General features: G+C 47.2%; 1 protein-coding gene across 2 annotated transcripts in view; it reads right to left on the bottom strand.

The window, feature by feature from the left end:
- The window catches only part of VRK3 (VRK serine/threonine kinase 3), a 165,257-nt gene extending 146,335 nt beyond the window's left edge, over positions 1-18,922 (bottom strand). The window contains exons 1-2 of one of the 2 annotated variants that reach the window (XM_088456776.1): positions 18,786-18,922; positions 7,398-7,540 (exon numbers count right to left, since the gene is read on the bottom strand). In XM_088456776.1, the coding sequence (XP_088312902.1) occupies positions 7,398-7,539 (142 nt within the window). In that variant the 5' untranslated portion in view covers position 7,540; positions 18,786-18,922. The remainder of the gene's footprint in view (positions 1-7,397; positions 7,541-18,785) is intronic. The other variant, XM_088456775.1, reaches the window with a different exon arrangement.
- Between the last annotated feature and the right edge of the window lie 1,214 nt (positions 18,923-20,136).

Raw genomic sequence — 20,136 nt, 5'->3', positions numbered from 1 at the left:
AAGTCATTGCAGAAACGCACACTCCCGTCGGGCTTTGGAATCAACACAATGGGACTTGACCATTCACTATGTGATTCTTCAATAACCCCTAACTCTAGCATATTTTTAATTTCTTTCGACACCGATTCTCTTTGTGCTTCTGGTAACCTATAGGGCTTTAGATTAACTTTAACCCCTGGGTCAGTGATGATGTCATGTTTAATGACCGAGGTTTTCCCAGGTACGTCAGAGAACAGCACCCTATTTCTAATCAGAAACTCCTTGACCTCTTGTTGTTGAATTGCCGACAGGGTTTTTGCCACTGTCACTTCGGGAACTAAGGGCCCTGGACTTACTGGAGGGTCTCGGACGGCCGATAGTACCGTTCTATCTTTCCAGGGCTTTAACAGATTTATATGGTATATCTGTTCCGGCTTTCTTTTCCCCGGCTGGTAAACTTTGTAATTGATCTGCCCCACTCTTTCTAAGATTTCAAAGGGCCCTTGCCATTTAGCCAAAAGTTTATTTTCCACAGTGGGAACCAATACTAACACTCTGTCCCCAGGAGCAAAGCTGCGTAACCGAGCATTGCGGTTGTATACCCTCTGCTGTGCCTGTTGAGCCTGTTCCAGGTGCTCTCTCACTATCGGCACTACCGCAGCAATTCTCTCCTGCATTTGAGAAACATACTCAATCACCGTTTTGTAAGGACTACACTGCCCCTCCCATGTCTCTTTGGCAATGTCTAGTAACCCCCTTGGGTGTCTCCCATACAAGTCGAAGGGTGAAAACCCGGTGGAGGACTGGGGAACTTCTCTTATGGCCAACAATAAATACGGCAATAAGTAGTCCCAATCCCTACCATCCTTGTCGACCACTTTCCTAAGCATGTGTTTTAACGTCTTGTTAAACCTCTCGACCAGCCCATCGGTTTGGGGGTGATAAACCGAAGTTCTTAACTGTTCGATTTTGAACGGCATAACTCTTTCATGACTTTGGACATAAACCGTGTACCCTGGTCAGTTAGTATCTCCTTAGGTATACCCAGCCTGCTAAAGACATGAACTAGCTCTCTGGCAATGGTCTTGGTTGACGTATTGCGCAACGGGATCGCTTCCAGGTACCTGGTAGCGTAATCCATTATGACCAGAATATACTGGTGTCCCCTGGCAGACTTCATTAAGGGTCCAACCAAATCCATCGCTATTCTTTCTAACGGCACCTCTATGATAGGCAATGGAACTAGTGGACCCTTAAAATGTGGCCTGGGAGCATGATACTGACACTCAGCGCAGGATGCGCAAAAGTCAGATACCTCTTTATGAAGCCCGGGCCAGAAAAACCTCTGCATTATTCGCTCAGTGGTTTTCTCTACCCCTAGATGGCCTGCCGTTATAGGACCATGGGCCAGATCCAACACTGTTCTTCTGTAGGCTTTGGGAACTATTAGTTGTTCCACAACATCTTCCCCCTTCTTAGTCACCTGATATAACAAATCCTGCCACATTGCCATGTGGGGATAGGACAAAGGACTATCAGGGTCTACGGGTTTACCATCAACTACTTTTACATTCTCCCTGGCTTTTACCAAAGTAGGGTCATTCAACTGCTCCACGGCAAAGACCTCTCTTCTGACCTCTAAATCAGGCAGACGATCACCTGGCCCAACAACACTTCCCACCTCAATGGGAGGCACATCAGTTGGCGGGCCACCGTCACGCTCCGCATTCTCTAGTTCGCCAATCATAGTAGAAAAAGGGAATAACTCTGCCTCAGAAGAAACTCCCTCCTCCACTACATCGACAACCTTCTCAAATGGATCGGGGTTGTTCACCTCTGGAACAAAACGGCTTTCCCACAACTTCCAGAAGTGAGCAAAGTCTCTCCCCAATATTGCATCGTACATCAGACCATGTACCAAACCTACAGAAACTATAGCAGAACCACATGGTGTCTCGATGTTCACCTCGGCAGTAACATAATATCGAGTATCCCCATGTATGCAGGTCACACCAACAGTTTTCCCCTCACGCCGCAAGGGGTTCACCAGCTCAGCTTTTATAAGTGTCACCAGGCTGCCAGAGTCTAACAGTGCCTCTACTCGGTTGCCATCTACAGCGAGTACACACATGTGCTTATCAGTCACAGCCTGCCGGTCAGCCGTACAGGCTATCTGTGCAAAGAAAGACCCCCTGCGGTAGACATGAGCAGTATCATATTGCATAGGTTCAGTTGTAAGTGCACAATTAGCGGCAATATGGCCGAAGCCACCACATCGGAAACACTGAGTCATATTAATGTCTAGTCGTTTACGGGGCAAGAACCTTCCCGGCCTGGCAGGCCTGTCTCCAGGTTCTACACCCTCAGTCTTAGGTACATTCCACCGCCCAGCACCCTTCTCCCCTGGAACAGTCTTACCAGTGTCTGTGGGAGTTCGCCGGTGCGCCATCGGGGCTCGGTGGGGCATACTCATCAGCTCCTCAGCCGCCACATACCTCTCCACCAGCTCGACCAACTGGTCCGTGGACTTAGGGTCTGCAAGGCCTTTTGTGGCTCCCCAGACAAAAAAGGTGCCACCAGACTTGCCCACTGCTCCTTGGGCCAACTCTCCCTTTCGGCCGTTCTTTCAAATGCGGTGAGATAGGCCTCCACATCATCGCCCGAAGTCATCTTCTGGAGGAAGTGACTGGCTCGTACGAAGTGAGTGGTGGTGGGAGGACCAGTACCAACATCTCTGGGCCGGGCGATCAGGTGCTGTACCACCTCTTTTATGGCCTGGCTGTTTTCCGCTAAGGCCCGGCAGGTCCTCGATGGCAACCTGTTGTTGCCCCTGGGCTGTCTCCAAGGCCGACAGTTGCACCCTGGTAGATTCCTGCTGAGCTCTGGTAGATTCCTGCTGAGCTGCTGTAGCTTGGAGCAGGGCTTTAATAATGTCCTCCATTTTGTCCTGGGGTGTAGGTTGGAAGCTGAACCTTGCCTCTCTGATCATGGGCTGATGCCTCCTCTATGGGACTCCAAGGACACAGCGTTATTTCCACACTCACAAATTGGGTGTCTGTCCCTTTAATTTTTTTAAACGGAAAGTTTTCCTCTTGCTGCAACTTCAGTGTGTGTGGGTGCCCGCATTCTCCACCATATTGTGACACAGTTAGGTTAGGGGGTCCCACTCCTGGGTAGAGGACTCCTTCCTTACACACACACACACACACAGCAGCAGGGAAGCAGCACACCAGTCTGGATGCAAGTACAAGCTGGTCGGCGCCAGTCTTTATTGTACAATGACGGAAATATAAAGAAAACAAATATAAATCCTAGCCCTGTCGGGGCACTAACTTCACAGGTAGTTCCCTCAGTACCAGAACCTGGCAGGGCCTAATGCCCTCACCAGCAACAAAGCACAGCAAAGTACTCACAGATAGGTTTTTCAAGTGTCTCTGAGCAAACTCCCTGCCTGCTCTCCCAGGTGAGACAATCAGCTCTAAACACACTAGGCTTATATTGGCCACTCTCAGGTGGAAAACTAACAAGCCTGTTACCAGGCTGCGAGAACCAAAACCTGGAGTGGCCGTGGGTGGAGCCCTCCCTCTCCTCTCACCCACAACCCCCAGGTCCCAAACCGGCTTTTCAAAAAGCCGAAACTCAAGCCTGCTACACTGCAGACTTTCTCCTGGGGGTTTAAAACACAAAAGACAGGAATCTGGGACAAATGTACCTGCCACAGACCACTTTACCAGTGATCCTATCACAACTATCAGCCCAGCGCTCCATAGCTCTGGCTACCCAACATACAGCCATAGCCGGTCTGGATGCCCACCCCGCCAGGGAATAAATGGACTTTAGGCAGATCTCCACCTTGCGGTCTGTAGCATCCTTCAAGGAGGACATGGAGGGCATGGGCAAGGTCGCACTTCGGACTAGCGTGTCACATTGGAATCCACTTGTGGAGGGGATTCCCACTTAGAAAAATAATTGTCCGCAAACGGATAAGCCACGGCTAAGCACCTCTGAGGCTGAAACCGTTTACCACCTCTAAATGGTCTACTAACTGACCCGAAAGAGGAAACACTGTGGCGTCACCCTTAATATCCTTAAAAAAGGCATATTTGGACTTGGACACCGGAGGATCGTCATCTTCAATAACTAAAGCCGTGCGGACTGCCCGAATAAGGCCAGGAACATAAACCTTGGACTTAGCGTCCGACTCTTTAGTACGGAGAGGTTCTTGGTCAGATAGATCCAGAATCTCCCCATCATCGGACGTCACGTCGTCATCCTCATAAGGAGCAGACAGAGACGCCACAGGCCGCAACACAGACTCCCCTTGTAACACTTCCGACAAATGCTGTACCGAAGTTTTCAGTGAATTAACCCATGCAGGCTCCTGTGAAACCTGGGGAGGGGTTAATAGGGAGACTGTGGGGTACCATCAGCTGTCTCGGGAACCCCTGCATGGGTGACGACACCACTGACTGCTGGGACAATCCCATCTGGGAAAACGCAGGTGGCGGAGCTAACTGGCCCACTAGGGTTGTAAGTGCCTTAGCAAAACAAGCCCAGGGAGGTTCCGGTACCGAAGCCGTGACAGTGATTGGCCGCGCCAATAAATAACACTGCCAACATAGCCCCTCCGCGTTACCCTCCCCCTCCGCTATTGGTACATTGCACTTAGTACACATAAGCTGGAGAGGAAATTCACTCTCAGACATGATGGTAAGTATGTGACCCCTCTCACTGATACTCAGTAGTATAGTGGGAGAATCACCCTGCAATCACCGCACCGCATGGGCTTTAGCAGAGGAAGAGCAGGGACAGTAAAATGGCTGACAGTAGAAAGTGAAAGTACAGGCAGCAGACGCTAGCAGAAGTCACATACAATGCAGAAGAAATCAATCCCTGCACTATCAGCGCTGTTCTTCAACTACACAGACAGAGTCTGGTAAGACACAGCACTGCATACACAGACCTGTAGTCAACGGAGGAGAGGTATGCCGGGGGACACAGACCGCGATGCCACCGATCAGCAGCTCCAGCAGCGTTCACCATACAAAGATGGCCACCGAGGAGCAGAGAGGAGGCCGGCCTGGGGGAGGAGCGCTGCCACAGGACCAATCAGCAGCGCAGAGAGGGCTGTATACAGGGAAGGCGCGCTCCCCTGGCATGCAATTAACCCCTGGGACGCCGCAGCGCTTGCCGCTCAGCTGCGGCCCGCTATCCCAGGGGGGTAGTGGAAGCGCAGGTTAGTTACCTGGCTCCACGCTGCCTGGGGACTATGGACCATGTGCTCAGCAGGGACCCACCGCGGGACCCCCGCTGCTTACCTGCTCCCCTTGAATCCGGCCATGGTCCGAAACATCTGGGGTCACCGCTAGCCGTGACCCCAGATGCTTACCAGCATCCCCGGATCAGTACCGACGTTCTGGTACCGGCGGGGTGTAGGGGAGACAGCATGGACGTCAGCAGTGACTGTCCATGCTATACTCCCAGATGTGCAGCCACAGCTGCCTTGAAGAAACTTCAGGGGCTATTCTTAGCCCCCCCTCTAAACATGTGCTCCAACTCCGAGCCGGGCACCAACGAAACTGAGATGCCTTGGCTCGGGGGCAGGGTATAGGAGGGGGAGGCTGAAAACTTAACTCTATCGTGCCCGATGCCTGACGTCATCACCTATACCCCAAGGTATCCTGTGGATACCCTATGGACCCTGATGTAGAAACTGTATATTCTGGTATTCAGAGTGTATATTGATTTATGCGTTATTGTGCTGTAACTTGTAATCGTTGTATTATGTATTTGCTACTTTTTTATTGTATTTTCATGGTATTTTTCAATTGATCTCTTTGTAACAGTCTGGTGGTGGATGTCACAAGTTGCCTAGCAACCTCTCCGACAGCACAGGAAGCGCCGGATGGCGTGCGTCGCAGACTTGTGACGTCATCGGGTCCCGACGGGTGTGGAGGGGAGGACGCGGACTGCACGGGTGATTGTACATTATAAAGGTAATGGTGCATACACACGGTCAGATTTTTCATCAGATTTGAACGATAACGATTTTAAAAATCGTTCAAATCTGATGAAAAAATCGTTCATGTCTACAAGCATGAACGATGGACGATGAACGATGCGCGTTCACGTTTGTTAGAGAACGATATCTGACATGTTTGCAGTCAGATTTGTCAGATATCGTTCTTTTTCTTCAGATATCGTTCAAATCGTTGAGTAAATCGTTAGCAAAATCGTTCAGAAAAAAAAAATTGTTCAAATGATATTGTTCAAAAGAAAAATCTGACCGTGTGTATGCTCCATTAGACGTGTTTTGTATTACAAGTATGATCCTGATGAAAACTCTGTAAAGACTTGAAACGTTGATCTATATCATACAGGCGTCCGTGCCTTTATTACACTGATTCAACAAGGCCAGAGAGTGCCGCCCACATCGGGATGGATGGATATATATATATATATATATATATACATACATACATACATACATACACACACACTGTATATCTGTATATATATAGTGTATTAAAAGGTATTCTGTAACATTTCAATAAGTAAAAAAGGAGTATATGCTTTTAGTCCTGGGGATGTAGTCCCTGTTTATTGGGCAACAGTACTTGATTGGCTGATGAGAGTACACAAAGAGATATAAGTAAAGTATAAAAGTAAGAGAAGATTCATATACCAACTTGCTGCCCTCTGTAATGTATCATGCTGCAGTGAACGAAGCAGTAGGATATTGCAGTGCAGCTATATGAATATAATAGTGTGTCTGTTTTTCAAGCCTGTCTGGGGAATGGATTCCAAATATAGTGTAATAAACATGAGATAAGCAGACAGAAACAGTAAGTTGAGAAAGTACCTTTGGTGAAATCTGCATAAAGGTTCTCTGGCAACTTCAAGCAGTGGCGTATCTATAATGGGTGCAGTGTGTGCGGGGCAGGGGGGCCCCGCACCGCACACCCTGCACCCATATTATTTTAAACTTAGCTGTCGGTGGTCCTGCGGCGGGTGTCAGCGCTGCTAAGAACACTGGAAAATGGCCGCCGCGGCCATTTTCCTCGCGTTCTGCACATGCGCAGTAGACTCCGGGTACGCTCTAGTGCCCGGAGTCTACTAATGCTCCGGTGGCTGGCCAGCCGCATCGGTCGGCTGCCGGCCATCGGTAAGAGAGGAGGGGACCCCGCACGGGGAGTGCAGACGGGCCCCCTCCTCTCTTAAGACGCCCCTGACTTCGAGGGTGTGGTGTGGTAACGCAGTGCGCACAGCAAGTTACCACTGTTCTCGCTGACATACGTTTTGCTCCTCTGGCTTGTTCAGACAAGCCTGATAAACAGACACACCTTTAGCTGCACTGCAATATCCTACTGCTTTGTTCATATATTTTTTGAGGATATTGTTTTTGAAGCCGTTTCTACCTGTCTGAAGTGGAGAAGACGTGTCCGGAAGAGTCTGAGGTTCCGTAGTGTCATCTCTAGGAAATTTCAATCCACAATTTGGACAAAATTTAAATCCATCTTCTGCTTTCTGCCCACACTCAGGGCAAAAATGTATAATCATTCTGCAAATACATAAACAGCAGGAAGAGATATAACAGGTAAGAATGACTCAGTTCTCCTGAATGTATGCAGAAACAGCAGATTCTTTACTCCAGAAAAATATTTAGATATCTGTAGGTCAATAAAAGTTAGTAGCACCCTGCTTCACAGTCATATGGAGAGAACTATGTAAAATAAAAGAGTATACAGCATATTCTCAAGTTTTGTTTATCTGCAATAGCTCCCTGCTTCCAGCAAATCTCCACTCCATTCTCGATTCAGAAGGTTTACTTGTGTCGGATCTAACGTTGTGAGAGTTGCTAATGTAAGAAAAAAACACTACAAGAAGGCAAGACCACCATCAGAAATTGTGAGGCCCAGTACAAAGAAACAGATAGGGCAAATAATAAAAAGCATTCAAAGAATAAAGCATTTTCTTGTTATTATTATTTTCCTGTATTGCGGTGTTATATATTATCATGATTTTTGTTAAATAGGTTTCCCCATGCAAAGGCAGTTTATAACAAGCAGGGTTTACCATTGGCAACCTTTGAAGTCTGCAAAAGCCCTAAAGATTTATTAAAAAGGGAAATTGTGCTAATCTACCATCCTTAGGGTCAATTATGTGGTCATAACCTTGCACTATTCATCCACATAACTTCTAATGGGGAAAAGGGGCACAGACACAGACGGGAAAGGAACAGGGCTCTCTTTTTTCGAAGTCCATCCTGGTCCACAGGGAGACCTTGGGTGTAGGTGGTAGTTGAGGACCGGGTACATCGCAGTTATAGCTTTTAGCTAACAGGATGCATCGGTCCATCCCCCTATAACCAGCCCCCGAGCCAGAGGCACCTCAGTTCGTGACAAGCCAAAGGCCAGAGGAGGAGAAGAGAGAAGGAAGACTGGTACACACAAGAATCACAGGATACGGGAACCTGGTGACCAGAAACATAGCCCATATGAAGCCAGGTTCGTCAGGGCGGGTGCCCTGTGGACCCAATGGACTTCGAAGAAAGAGTTAACAAAAGGTAAGTTTTACCATAACTCTAATTTTCTTCTTCAGGGTCCATAGGGCTAAACAGGGAGACCTTGGGGATGTCCCAAAGCAGTCATTTAAGGGTGGGGACGCTCCTGCGCTGAGAGGAGAATCCGGCACCTAAATGAAGCATCCCGAGAGGCAAATGTCTGGTCTGGTGGTCCAGGCCTGCTTGGTCCTGGGCTTGGCGGCCCTAGTGGAAACCGACAACCTAGGAAAGGACGGACCTTTAGGCTTTACTTGAGGACGAAAGGACTTAAAAGATGTAGTCCGAGGCTTTGTAGCAGTAGTTGCTGAAGGCAACAATCTTGTCAATGTCTGGGTCTAATAAAAAGTATGGTGGTCGCCCACATCAGCTTAATGACCTTTGCACAGGTGCTTGTAAAGGCCGGGGTTTACACTGAACTACAGAAATGTCTGGGCCAAACAAGATCTCCCCATTGTAGGGTAACACTTTTAGGCCTTTCTTGGAATCCGCATCTGCCTTCCATGAGCGTAGCCACACGGTACAGCACGCACACACTGCCGCGGCCGAGACTCTGGAGGTTAGGAAACTGGCATCCAACGTCGCTTCTCCAATATAGGAAGCTGCATCTCATAAGTGAGCTACGAAAGACATCTGATCCGTAGAAGCATCTGAGAGAAAAAAAGAGTCTTCAAGTGCGTCAGCTCAGCTCTCTATAGCTTTAGCCACCCATGCAATAGCCATGGTCAGACGGGCAACAGCTCCTGAAAGAGTATATCGATTTAAGGCAAGACTCCACCTTTCTATCCGCAGGATCCTTCAAAGAGGTTACTGTAGGTATAGGTAACGTAGCACTTTTAATTAAACGCGTAACATATGAATCCACCGCAGGGGGAATCTCTCATTTTGAACAATGAGCCACGGGAAATGGATAACAGTTGGTCAGACGTTTTTAGGGCTGAGACCTCTTACCAGGCGTCTGCCAGGCTGCAGCCATGTGTTCAGCTAGTTTATCCGATAGAGGGAACTCTGCTGAAGCCACTTTCTGTCGTTTAAACAGTGGGTGCTTAGATTTAGGGTCTGGCTCGTCATCTTCTATGAGTAAGATGGATCTAACAGCTTGCACCAAGGCAGGAATATTAATTTTAGACAGACTCTCGTCCTCCCCCAGAGGGGAGTCAGTGTTAGAGAGATTAGCATCTTCTACCTCCACATATGACACTTCAGAATCTGAGAGGTGGGGGAATTACGGCCTATTGTGGTAACCCCATAGGGGGAATTTCAGCCGATACTGCTAGGCAGTCCATAATAGTAGCCAGCACCTGAGAAAAGGGGGGCCCTTGTGCAGGAGCTGGGGGGTCTGATGGGCCTGGTGGAGTATAACACTTAACACATAACCCATCTTGTATCAAATGCTCACTTATGCCTGCAGCACATAATTTGCATGATAGCAGTATGGGTGCAGATGATTGCTTGCTACTCTTACCTTTGCTAGACATAGCTGTAGAGTAGCTTAGCACAGGGTATGTAGGATACAAGTAGGAATGCAATATACTGATCCTGTCGAGTGGTGCATACACACGGTCAGACTTGCTAGATCAATGATGAACGATTTTACCAACGATTTCTGACAGTATTTAAATGAATGCTATCGTCCAAATGTGACTGCAAACAGTCGATATCAGATATCGTTATATGAAATGCGGGCATGCGCATCGTTCATCGATCCATGCCAAACATGTCAACGATATGAACGATTTAACGATTTTTACAATCGTTATCGTTCATATCTTCCAGACAATCTGACCGTGTGTACCCTACATTAAGCTTGAGCAAGCTGCAGGAGCGCACAGCACAAATATGGCACAGTGCAGTAACCAACTGTATGTGACAATCCTCATAAATACATTTGTTGTAGAGATGTGAGGCACTGGACAAACCCTGAATACACCTGTATGTTAGGGCAAACTAAGAAAAAAAAAAAGGGAAAGATATACTGACAGTATAGAGAAATAAACAGACAGGCAGCGCTAGCATCAGTCACATACAATGCAGAAATACCATATACAGTGCCTTGTAAAAGTATTCACTCCCTTGGCTTTGTACCTTTTTTGTTACATTACAACCTGTAATTTATTATTTTTATGTGATGGATCTGCACAAAATAGTCTAATTTGGTGAAGTGAAATGAAAAAATATATATAAAAATAAATCTTTATAAATAAAATTCTGAAAATTGAAATGTGCATATGTAATCACCCCCTTTGCTATGAAGCCCCTCAAAACTTCTGGTGCAAACAATTACCTTAAGAAGTCACATAATTAGTGAAATGAAGTCCACCTGTGTGAAATCTAAGTGTCACATGACCTGTCAGTATAAACACACCTTTTCTGAAAGGCCCCAGAGGCTGCAACACCACTAAACAAGAGGCATCACACCATGAAGATCAAAGAGCTCTCCAAACAAGTCAGGTGCAAAGTTGTTGAGAAGTACAATTCTGGGTTGGGTTATAAAAAAATTTCCAAATCTTTGATGAACCCCCAGAGCACCATCACATCCATCATCATCAAATGGAAAGTACATGGTACCACAACAAACCTGAAAAGAGAGGGCCGTCCGCCAAAACTCACAGACCGGACTAGGAGGGCATTAATCAGAGAGGCAGCACAGAGACCAAAGGTAACCATGAAGGAGCTGCAGAGTTCCACAGCAGAGACTGGTGTATCTGTGCAAGGGACCACAATAAGCCGTACAATCCATAGAGTTGGGCTTTATGGAAGAGTGGCCAGAAAAAAGCCATTACTTAAGGTGCATACACACACAACGATTTTTTGAACGATTATCGTTTAACGATAATCGTCTGAAAAAATCGTTCACTTTCTGAGTCAAACGATGAACGATTATTGTTCATGCGCGTTCACGTTTGTAGTTTAGTCAGACTTGTCAACTCAACGATTTTCATTAAGTTAATATGCAAAAATCGTTTGTAGTTCATAAAAATCGTTCATTATATTTAAAAGAACATAGTTAATGAACAACTTTAGTAAACGATTTTAGTTAATTTTTTCAAGGTAGAAAATCGTTTACTAAAATCGTTCAATAACTCAATCGTTGTGTGTGTATGCAGCTTTAGTGATAAAAATAAGAAGACACGATTTGAGTTTGCCAAAAGGCGTGTGGGCGACTCCCCAAATGTATGGAGGAAGGTGTTCTGATCAGATGAGACTAAAATTTAACTTTTCAGCCACCAAGGAAAACCCTATGTCTGGCGCAAACCCAACACATCCCATCACCCCAAGAACACCATCCCCACAGTGAAACATGATGGTGGCAGCATCATGCTGTGGGGATGTTTTTCAGCAGTAGGGACTTGGAAACTGATTTGAGTCGAGGGAAAGACGGATATTCTTGAGGAAAACCTGTTTCAGTCTGCCTGTGATTTGAGACTGGGATGGAGGTTCACCTTCCAGCAGGACAATGACCGAAAGCATACTGCTAAAGCAACACTCGAGTGGTTTTAATGGGAAACATTGAAATGTGTTGGTATGGCCTAATCAAAGCCCAGATCTCAATCCAATTGAGAATCTGTGGTCAGACTTGAAGATTGCTGTTCACAAGTAGAAACCATCCAACATGAAGGAGCTGGAGCAGTTTTGCCAAAGCAACTCTCAGCTGTAATTGCCGCAAATGGTGGCTCGACAAAGTACTGACTTTAGGGAGGTGAATAGTTATGCACGCTGCAGTTTTCTGTTATGTTGTCCTAAATGTTGTTTGATTCACAATATAAAAAAAACAACACAACTTCACAGTTGTAGGTATGTTCTGTGAATGAAATGATGCACACCTTCAAAAAAAATCCATTTTAATTACAGGTTGTGAGGCAACATCACATGAAAAATGCAAACGGGGGTGAATAATTTTGCAAGGCACTGTAACTGCAGAAGAGTACTACAATCAACTACACAGATTCTGTGGTCAGTGACTCAACATCTGGTAGGCTAAAGCGCTATATAACCTGACTCCAGGGAGAGGTATGTAGGGCAACCGGACCCTGCGTTTCCCTGAGAGAGTTGTGGCTGAGCCTGGAGAAAATGGCCACTGGAGACGTATGAGGGGGTGTGGTCAGAGGAGGAGAGCAGTTCAGGGAAGCGAGACCTCAGAGGAATGGTGCCCTGAGCTGAGTGGCCGCTTTAATGGGGAAAGCTGACCTCCCCATGCTGATTTTAACCACGGGGATGCTGGATTTCTGCTCCATGTACCCTGTTGGTCTAGTGGATCACTTTGGACAAAGCCTGTGTTCACTCTCAGCGCCTCCGGTCTGTCCCCGAAGACCGGAGGTATGACTGCCAATCCGCGGGGTCCCCGCAAGCGATGTCCCACCTTACCTGTCCCCTTGCGTCTTGGCTGCAGTCTGGGTCCGTCCGCGGAGGCTGGCTAGCGAGACCCCAGGATGCCCGCCGTCAACCCCAGCCGAAGCGCCCGGAGGGTAGACGGAGCGGCAGCGCAGACGTCCTGTGCAAGAAAATATAAAATAAACAAATCATAAAATAAAAGCTATTTGGGCTGCCAAAGTAATGGTGACCCATCTCCGCTGGGCACCGACGAAACTGAAGTGCCTCTGGCTCGGGGTATCAGGGGATGGACCGATGCATCCTGGGAGCTGAAAGCTTTAACTGCGTAGTGCCCGGTCCTCAACCACCACCTGCACCCCAAGGTCTCCCTGTGGAGCCCTATGGACCCTGAAGAAGAGATGTTAGTTTTCAGTGAGAACACAAACCCCATTGTGAAGCAGTTTTATTACACCGCCCGGCACCCAGGTCCAACCGGACTTACAGAGTACTGCACGAGGGCCACCCCGGCTGGAAGAGCATTTTAAGTCTTCCAACATTACACCTAACTTTTTAAAATGTGGTCACACAGAAGACACACTGAGGGGCAGATTCAATTAGCCATGTGGTTTTACTGACCTATTCAATTAGAACTCCTGTGCGTTAAGTCCCAGGGGGTGCACTTTGATGCAGATTTTTCCTTGCAGCCTCAGGAGCTGCGAGGAAAACTCTGCGTTAAGTGCATCCTCTGGGACTTAACACGTGGGGTAAACAAAGTATTCCTGCACTTAACAAGGAATCTATGGTTTACCGCACATTACCGCAGGTTTGCTGTGTCCTGTCAATTAAGGAAAGATGTGTTATCTGGGAGAGTAAAGATTGTTAGATGCAGGTTCTGCTCCGACCATTATTGAGGTGAAGCAGGGCCAAATATCGATGAAATGTATTTAAAAAGCTTTTGCTGAAGATAGAGGGCCCGATTCAGCCCCGGACGCTAAGCGGCGAACGCACGCTATGGCCAATAGTCGCCCGTCTGCGCATGCATGTGCGTCAATATGCGCAAACTAGTCACTACGATCGGGAATTGTGCGCTCTTAGTACACAGACTGGACGCTACTTTAAGTGGCAGATAGTGCCGTTTGTGGGTGGTAACAGGGGAAGGTGCTTGTGAACTGGGGAGTGGTCCTGCAAATGCAGGCATGTCTGGGCATCTAAACAGAGTTTTATGGGTGTGCATAATTAGCATGGAGTCGTCATTGTACATGTCACTTGGTTATATTTCAGCCTGCAGTGATCGCAGTGCTTGCGATGGGGTAGGGTCTACCTCAAGCGCTGCGTGCAGCTCCGATGGCTCTCAATGGTTCTGATTAATCATACACTTCCTAGAAATGACGTGTGTAAAGAAAGAAAAGTGGGCGTCTTTAGACCGGCGTGCTTACGCTCTGCTGTCGCTCTCTAAGACATAGAGGGCGTCCTTAGACCAGATAGTGTGAACGCGGAATTTGCATAACCTTTTGGCTGCGAGAAACCGCAGCTTAGTGTCCGGGTCTGAATCGACTCCAGAGTGTTAATTCATCTCTTTGGTGATACCTCCTCTGCTGATATTTGCGATGGAGACCAGCGCATGAGGACATATTGTGCATGTGCCAGGCATGCATACCCAGCAGCACCAGATTTAGGCCCCGATTCAGAGGCGCTCGCCAATTGCGAGTGCTCGCTCTGAATCTGGGTGGCCATTTTTTTTTTTTTCACCGGCCTCCAGGCCGCTCGCTAAGCTGTGAGTGACCACCCACAGCTTTAGCGGGCGGCCTGGCGATGGTCGCGACCATCGGGCTTGCGACTAGACCCTTGCGAACTTCCTGCTCTAATAGAGCAGGAAGTTCACTACTGACATCACGATGTCAGTAGGGCCGCCCCCAAATGGCAGGCGGTCCTTCGGGAACGCCTCCATTTGGCCAGCCACCCCACCTGACCCGCCTACAAAACGGGGCGAGCTGTGGATCAACATCGACAGCCGCCTCGTTTTGCAGGGAGCCCCAAGTGAGTGAAGTTCTACTCGCTCCGGGGCTCGAGCGTGCGCACTGCCCGGCCATCGACCCACTTGCGAGCGGGTCTGAATCAGGCCCTTAGTGCGCATGTGAGTTAGGGTAGCCAAGGCAAAAAAAAAAGGGACAAAAAAAACGTTATTAATATTTGTGTGCACAAGCACTGGCTGATTATATTCCAGCAGCCAGGGATGTAGCGCCAGCCTGAGTTGGCAAAATCAATTCCAGCACTTATTGGAATGTTCAGTGCTACTGACCATTCATAACTTGCAAGACTATATTGGCACCCTTTCTAGTTGATAGCAGCACTGATAATGCAGGGAACCAGGAACTGCAGCACATTACGTGCGCAGTTACTGCAAATACAATTAACACCACTTCCCGTTAATTCTTGTGCACTACCATGTACCTGTGCACTACTAGTATTCCCGCTAAACTGCGGGAAGGGCAGGGTGCAGATAATCTGGTCATGTGGTATCTGCGCGCACTCCAGAAAGGGAGCGTGTCCTTGTGACACGCCCCCAATTCATCACACTTGGGGGCATGCCCAGCACTTGTGGATGCGCTGGACTTTCCCCAAGCACTCCCCTCATGGTGAAAAGATGGGCGCACAGCATCTATTCACCTGGCAGAGGTAGCTCGCCGCAGCTTTTCCCACATGGAGACACTGCGGTCCGCGTGTGGGAAAGACACAGGGCAAGATGTTTTAGCGGGGTGCCGGTAAAAGGGTAGGGTGAGCTTTCCCCCTTTAAAATTGGGCAGGGCATGGAACCGCGCTAAAACAGCCTAGCGGGAACATACACTACCATACAAGGTGATACCTGCCTTACAATCACAGTGCTTTATAATAAGGCTACATACACTAGGCTATTGGCTTTGACATATATTAGTGTAGTGATTTAGGGGCATATTTATTAATAAATATCAGCAGCCCGCGGCACATGTACGGACGCATACTCACTGTATTTTTTGCAGAATATACAGTGATACGTATGTGAACAGGATTCGCAGATACAGAGCTTTAACACAAGCTTTGTCCCTGCATGTGATTCTTGATACATCCTTGCATTGCGATACTGGGCGAACTTATCACAGCACATTCACTTCTGAGATGCAGACTGTGATAAATATACCCCTTAAAATGAATGATTACAATTATTGTAAAATGACGAAGGCTAGTATTACGTCGGTATAAATAAAATGTTTGTGGCAGATTCAAAAGCATGTTCCTCTACTGCAAGTTATCAGCTTTTATAGGGAGCGACTCAATTGAGCGCGATGCTGAATAGCCCTGGGAAGGAGTTCCCGGAGCTATTCAATTCACCACTTAAAGCCAGTATTCAATTAGAGTCGAAAAGTTTCGCCTGTCCGACTTTCTGTCTCCTTCACCTGTTTAAGAGGAGGAAACTTTACACAGGCATCCCCGGTTTTCTCCATAATGAATTCCTAAACAGGTGAAAACGGAAAGCGGCAAATGCGGAACAGGCGGAAAGTACTGTCAGAAGTGGGGAAATCAGTCTGTACCCAAAAAATGATGCACTAACATAGGGAATCAATGTAGATGTGTAGTAATAGCCCTAATAAAAGTAGTTTCAATTGCTTCTTATTAGCGTCTTTGCAAAAGTGGTGAAGAATGGCATAAAGCAGTATTTTTTGGTGAAAACAAGTACTCCAGTCAAATTTGGGGTACTTAAAAATGGGTGCAAGCATGTGGCCTGATTCAGAGCCATTCACTAGATGCGATCGCTCGTTCCCAGCGTATGCAAATCCAGCGAAGGCAGGCAATCGCTCGGCAAGGCATTAGCACGCCCACTACGTCTTGGCGAGCGATCACTTTGCGTAAGTAGACGCTCACCAGCCGTTCATAAGATGCCCACTTGCAAACGTCATCTGCAGGAAGTGCATGAAAACATTGGTACATCGAGCACCATCGGATGTGCTCGCAGCGCTTGAGGTTGACTATACCTGGCCGCAAGCACTGTGATCCCTTCAGTGTGAAATACAATCAGGTGACGTGCACAATAAAGTTGACTGTTAATTATGCACGCCTATGAAACGGCGTTGAAACATACAGACACGCATGTGTTCGTACCTCCGCTCCCCCTTTTCTAGTGTCTTGCACCTGTTACCACCCACAAACGGCCTCTCCTGTCACTCATTCAACTGGGCTGTCTATGCTGAGCGAACAAGTGCTTCCCGGTCTGTCGCACACGCAATGTGATGCATACGCAGAATGCAAAAATCGGCCAGCAACGAGAGAGCTCATCCTAGCGAGCAGGTCTGAATCAGGTCCATAGTTTTATGTCTGTAACGTGAACTTTTAAAAAAACGTGAAAAACCACCCTCATACATGCACCTGCAATACCAAAAACACTTGGCCCCTCCTTACAGCACCCCAAGAAGTCTATTTCGCTAGTTTCTATAGTTGGCCCCCCACTTTTTCGCCCCCAAAATGAAAGTACTTTTTGGGGTATTCGGAGGGCATTTAAAAAAAAAAAAAATGTTGCTGATTTTTCCTTTGGGAGACTATCCCAATGATTCTGAATAGTTTCCCCACATTTGCACCCCAAAATAACGGCGGAAAGTCCGATTTCGTGGAAACCTCTCTCCAAACGTCACTATTCGCCTCTAATTGAATCCGGCCCTAAGTCAGAGAAGGCCAGAGAGTGCGACTAAAGCTGGGTGTTTAATCGCACTAACCAGCATTCTCCGACTAAAGTGCCGACCATGAGGCTGTTAGAGCCACGCTATGATAAAAACCAGCATTGCGGCCGGCACTTTAGTCAGATTTCGGCTCGCACTCTCAAGAGGGTGCAAGGAGAAATCATTTAGTCGGTCTAACAGCGCAGTAAATTGAATAGCTTCCGAAACTCCTTCCCAGGGCTATTCAGCATCGCTCTAAGGAGCTCATTCAGACCCGCTCGCAAGATGCGGTGGTTCGCTGGCAAAAAGGGGCTGGATATTTAAAAGCGCTCGCACTGCATAGCGTAAGGACGCCCACTGTGAGTTAGCGAGCTACGGCAAATTGCGCTTGCAAGTGTCTGAAGACGCCCCCTTGCCACTCGCAACACACGTAATCTCCGGGAAATGTATGAATAATCGGGACCATCGTGAGCTGCTCGCAGCCCTTGGGGTTGCCTTTCCCCTCCGCAAGCACTGCGATCAGTGCGGGCTGAAATACATGCAGGTGATGTGTACAATGACGCTACTTTTCTAAATATGCGCGCCCTTTAAACAGCGTTTAGGCAGCCTGATACGCCTGCGTTCGCACATCCACTCCCCCGTTCTCAAGCACCTTCCTGTTACCTCCCACAAACGGCACTGTCACTCAAAGCAGCGACCTGATAGTGGTTTACGAGCAACAAAAATCAGATCACAACGAATAGTTTGTGCACTGCGAATTATACGCATGCGTAGATGGGCAAAAATCGCTCACAGCGAGCGGGTCTGAATCAGGTCCTAAATTCAATAGGCCCCATAGTTACTAGGATTTTTGTTGATATTATCAGGGATACACAATTAGCCTTCAGTCACATAGACTCATCTTTATAGCACTAACATAAATACTGAAGCTGTCTAACACCTATAATATATTTAATAGATGACACTTTGTAGATTACAATTTGTCAGCTGCATGTACAATATAAAGGGTACCTGAGATGATATGTAGCAATAACTACTGTAAGTGTAAAATACCACATAAATCAGGGGTAGGCACCTCTGGCACTCCAGCTGCTGTGAAACTATACATCCCAGCATGCCCTGCCAGTTATAGGCATCATGGCATCAGCCACACTCAGACAGGCGAGACATGCATCTGTATTGTAACCCACGCTAATAGCAGCTACAGTTCTGCAGACACAATGTACAACTCACTTCCCTGTATACTGTACCTGGCCTTCCCAGCAGCACCGTACAGGTTAAGTCTAAAGTAGTAGTGAGTGTGACACAAGGCAGCAAGTGGTCTGGTACCAGAGAGGCATGTGATCGGTGTGGGCGGGGGCGGCTGTGTAGGAAGGGGAGGAGTCCGGAAGGGACATGATGATGTTTAGCTGCTGCTGCTTCCACGTCCCACCTCTTGCAGCCTCACGCTGGGCAGCTAACAGGTTTCCCCTGTAGTTGTATACTGTATTATACTTTTGTCAGTGTCATCAGATTTTGCAGCCTTCCTTGATAGTGGCTGAAACCATTTTTGCTATTTGACTTTGCAGTAACACAGATCGTTCCCTGGGCCATAAACATGCACAGGATTTAGATTCCATCTGTACTTTTGTCACAGTATGGGAATATTAGGAGTCTATTCAGCAATAATGTCGATATTGGCACAAATTTTTTCGACCAACATTAACAGGATTATTCTCCCAGGTGGAGTTTCCACAGGAACTTGTGGGAGGGAGCAGTATGAACTCAAGCGCGGGAATGACATATATATATATATATATATATATATATATATATATACACACACACACACAAGTATATACACACATAAATATATATATATATATATATATATATATATATATAAAGTACCTATATGCTATATATTATTTTGAGAAAATGACCCAAATAACAACTCCAGCAGTCAACTAGCCAGCACAAATATACAAATATCTGCCATCAGGTTATATGTAATTAGCTGAAATGCCATGGTCAAAATTGAACAAAAACATCAGCATTAATAGGTTTAATGTCTATAAAGGCGGATACACACTAGACCACAGGTTCTCAAACTCTGTCCTCAGGACCCCAAACGGTGCATGTTTTGCAGGTCTCCTGGCAGAATCACAAGTGAAATTAGCTCCACCTGTGGATCTTTTAAAATGTGTCAGTGAGTAATGAACACACCTGTACACCTGCTGGGTGACCTGGAAAACGTGACTTGTGTGGGGTCCTGAGGACCGAGTTTGAGAACCACTGCACTAGACAATATGCTCCATGAGCAATATCGTCAGTGTTTCCATTTGAACTCCAAGGCAAACGACATTGGGTATACGCACTGACCGATATCGTTTAGTGACGTCACCCTGCTGCATCCCCGAACTTACAGAATCTGACAGATTCTCCTGCAAGTTCAGGCGATGGAAGATATCGTTAACGATCTGCGAAAGTGCACATCATTAACGATATTGTGCATACACACTGAACGTTATCGTCCATATGGTTCACTTTTATCGTCTACTGTGTAAAGGCCCCCATACATCAGAGAGGAATCGCCGTGATCCAGAGATGCCGGTTGGCGGA

The sequence above is a fragment of the Taudactylus pleione genome, unplaced genomic scaffold, assembly GCF_031769625.1.
Source record: "Taudactylus pleione unplaced genomic scaffold, aTauple2 ptg000717l, whole genome shotgun sequence".
Lineage (NCBI taxonomy): Eukaryota > Metazoa > Chordata > Amphibia > Anura > Myobatrachidae > Taudactylus > Taudactylus pleione.
The sequence above is the reverse complement of the archived record's forward strand: the minus strand, read 5'-3'. Positions and strand labels throughout refer to the sequence as shown.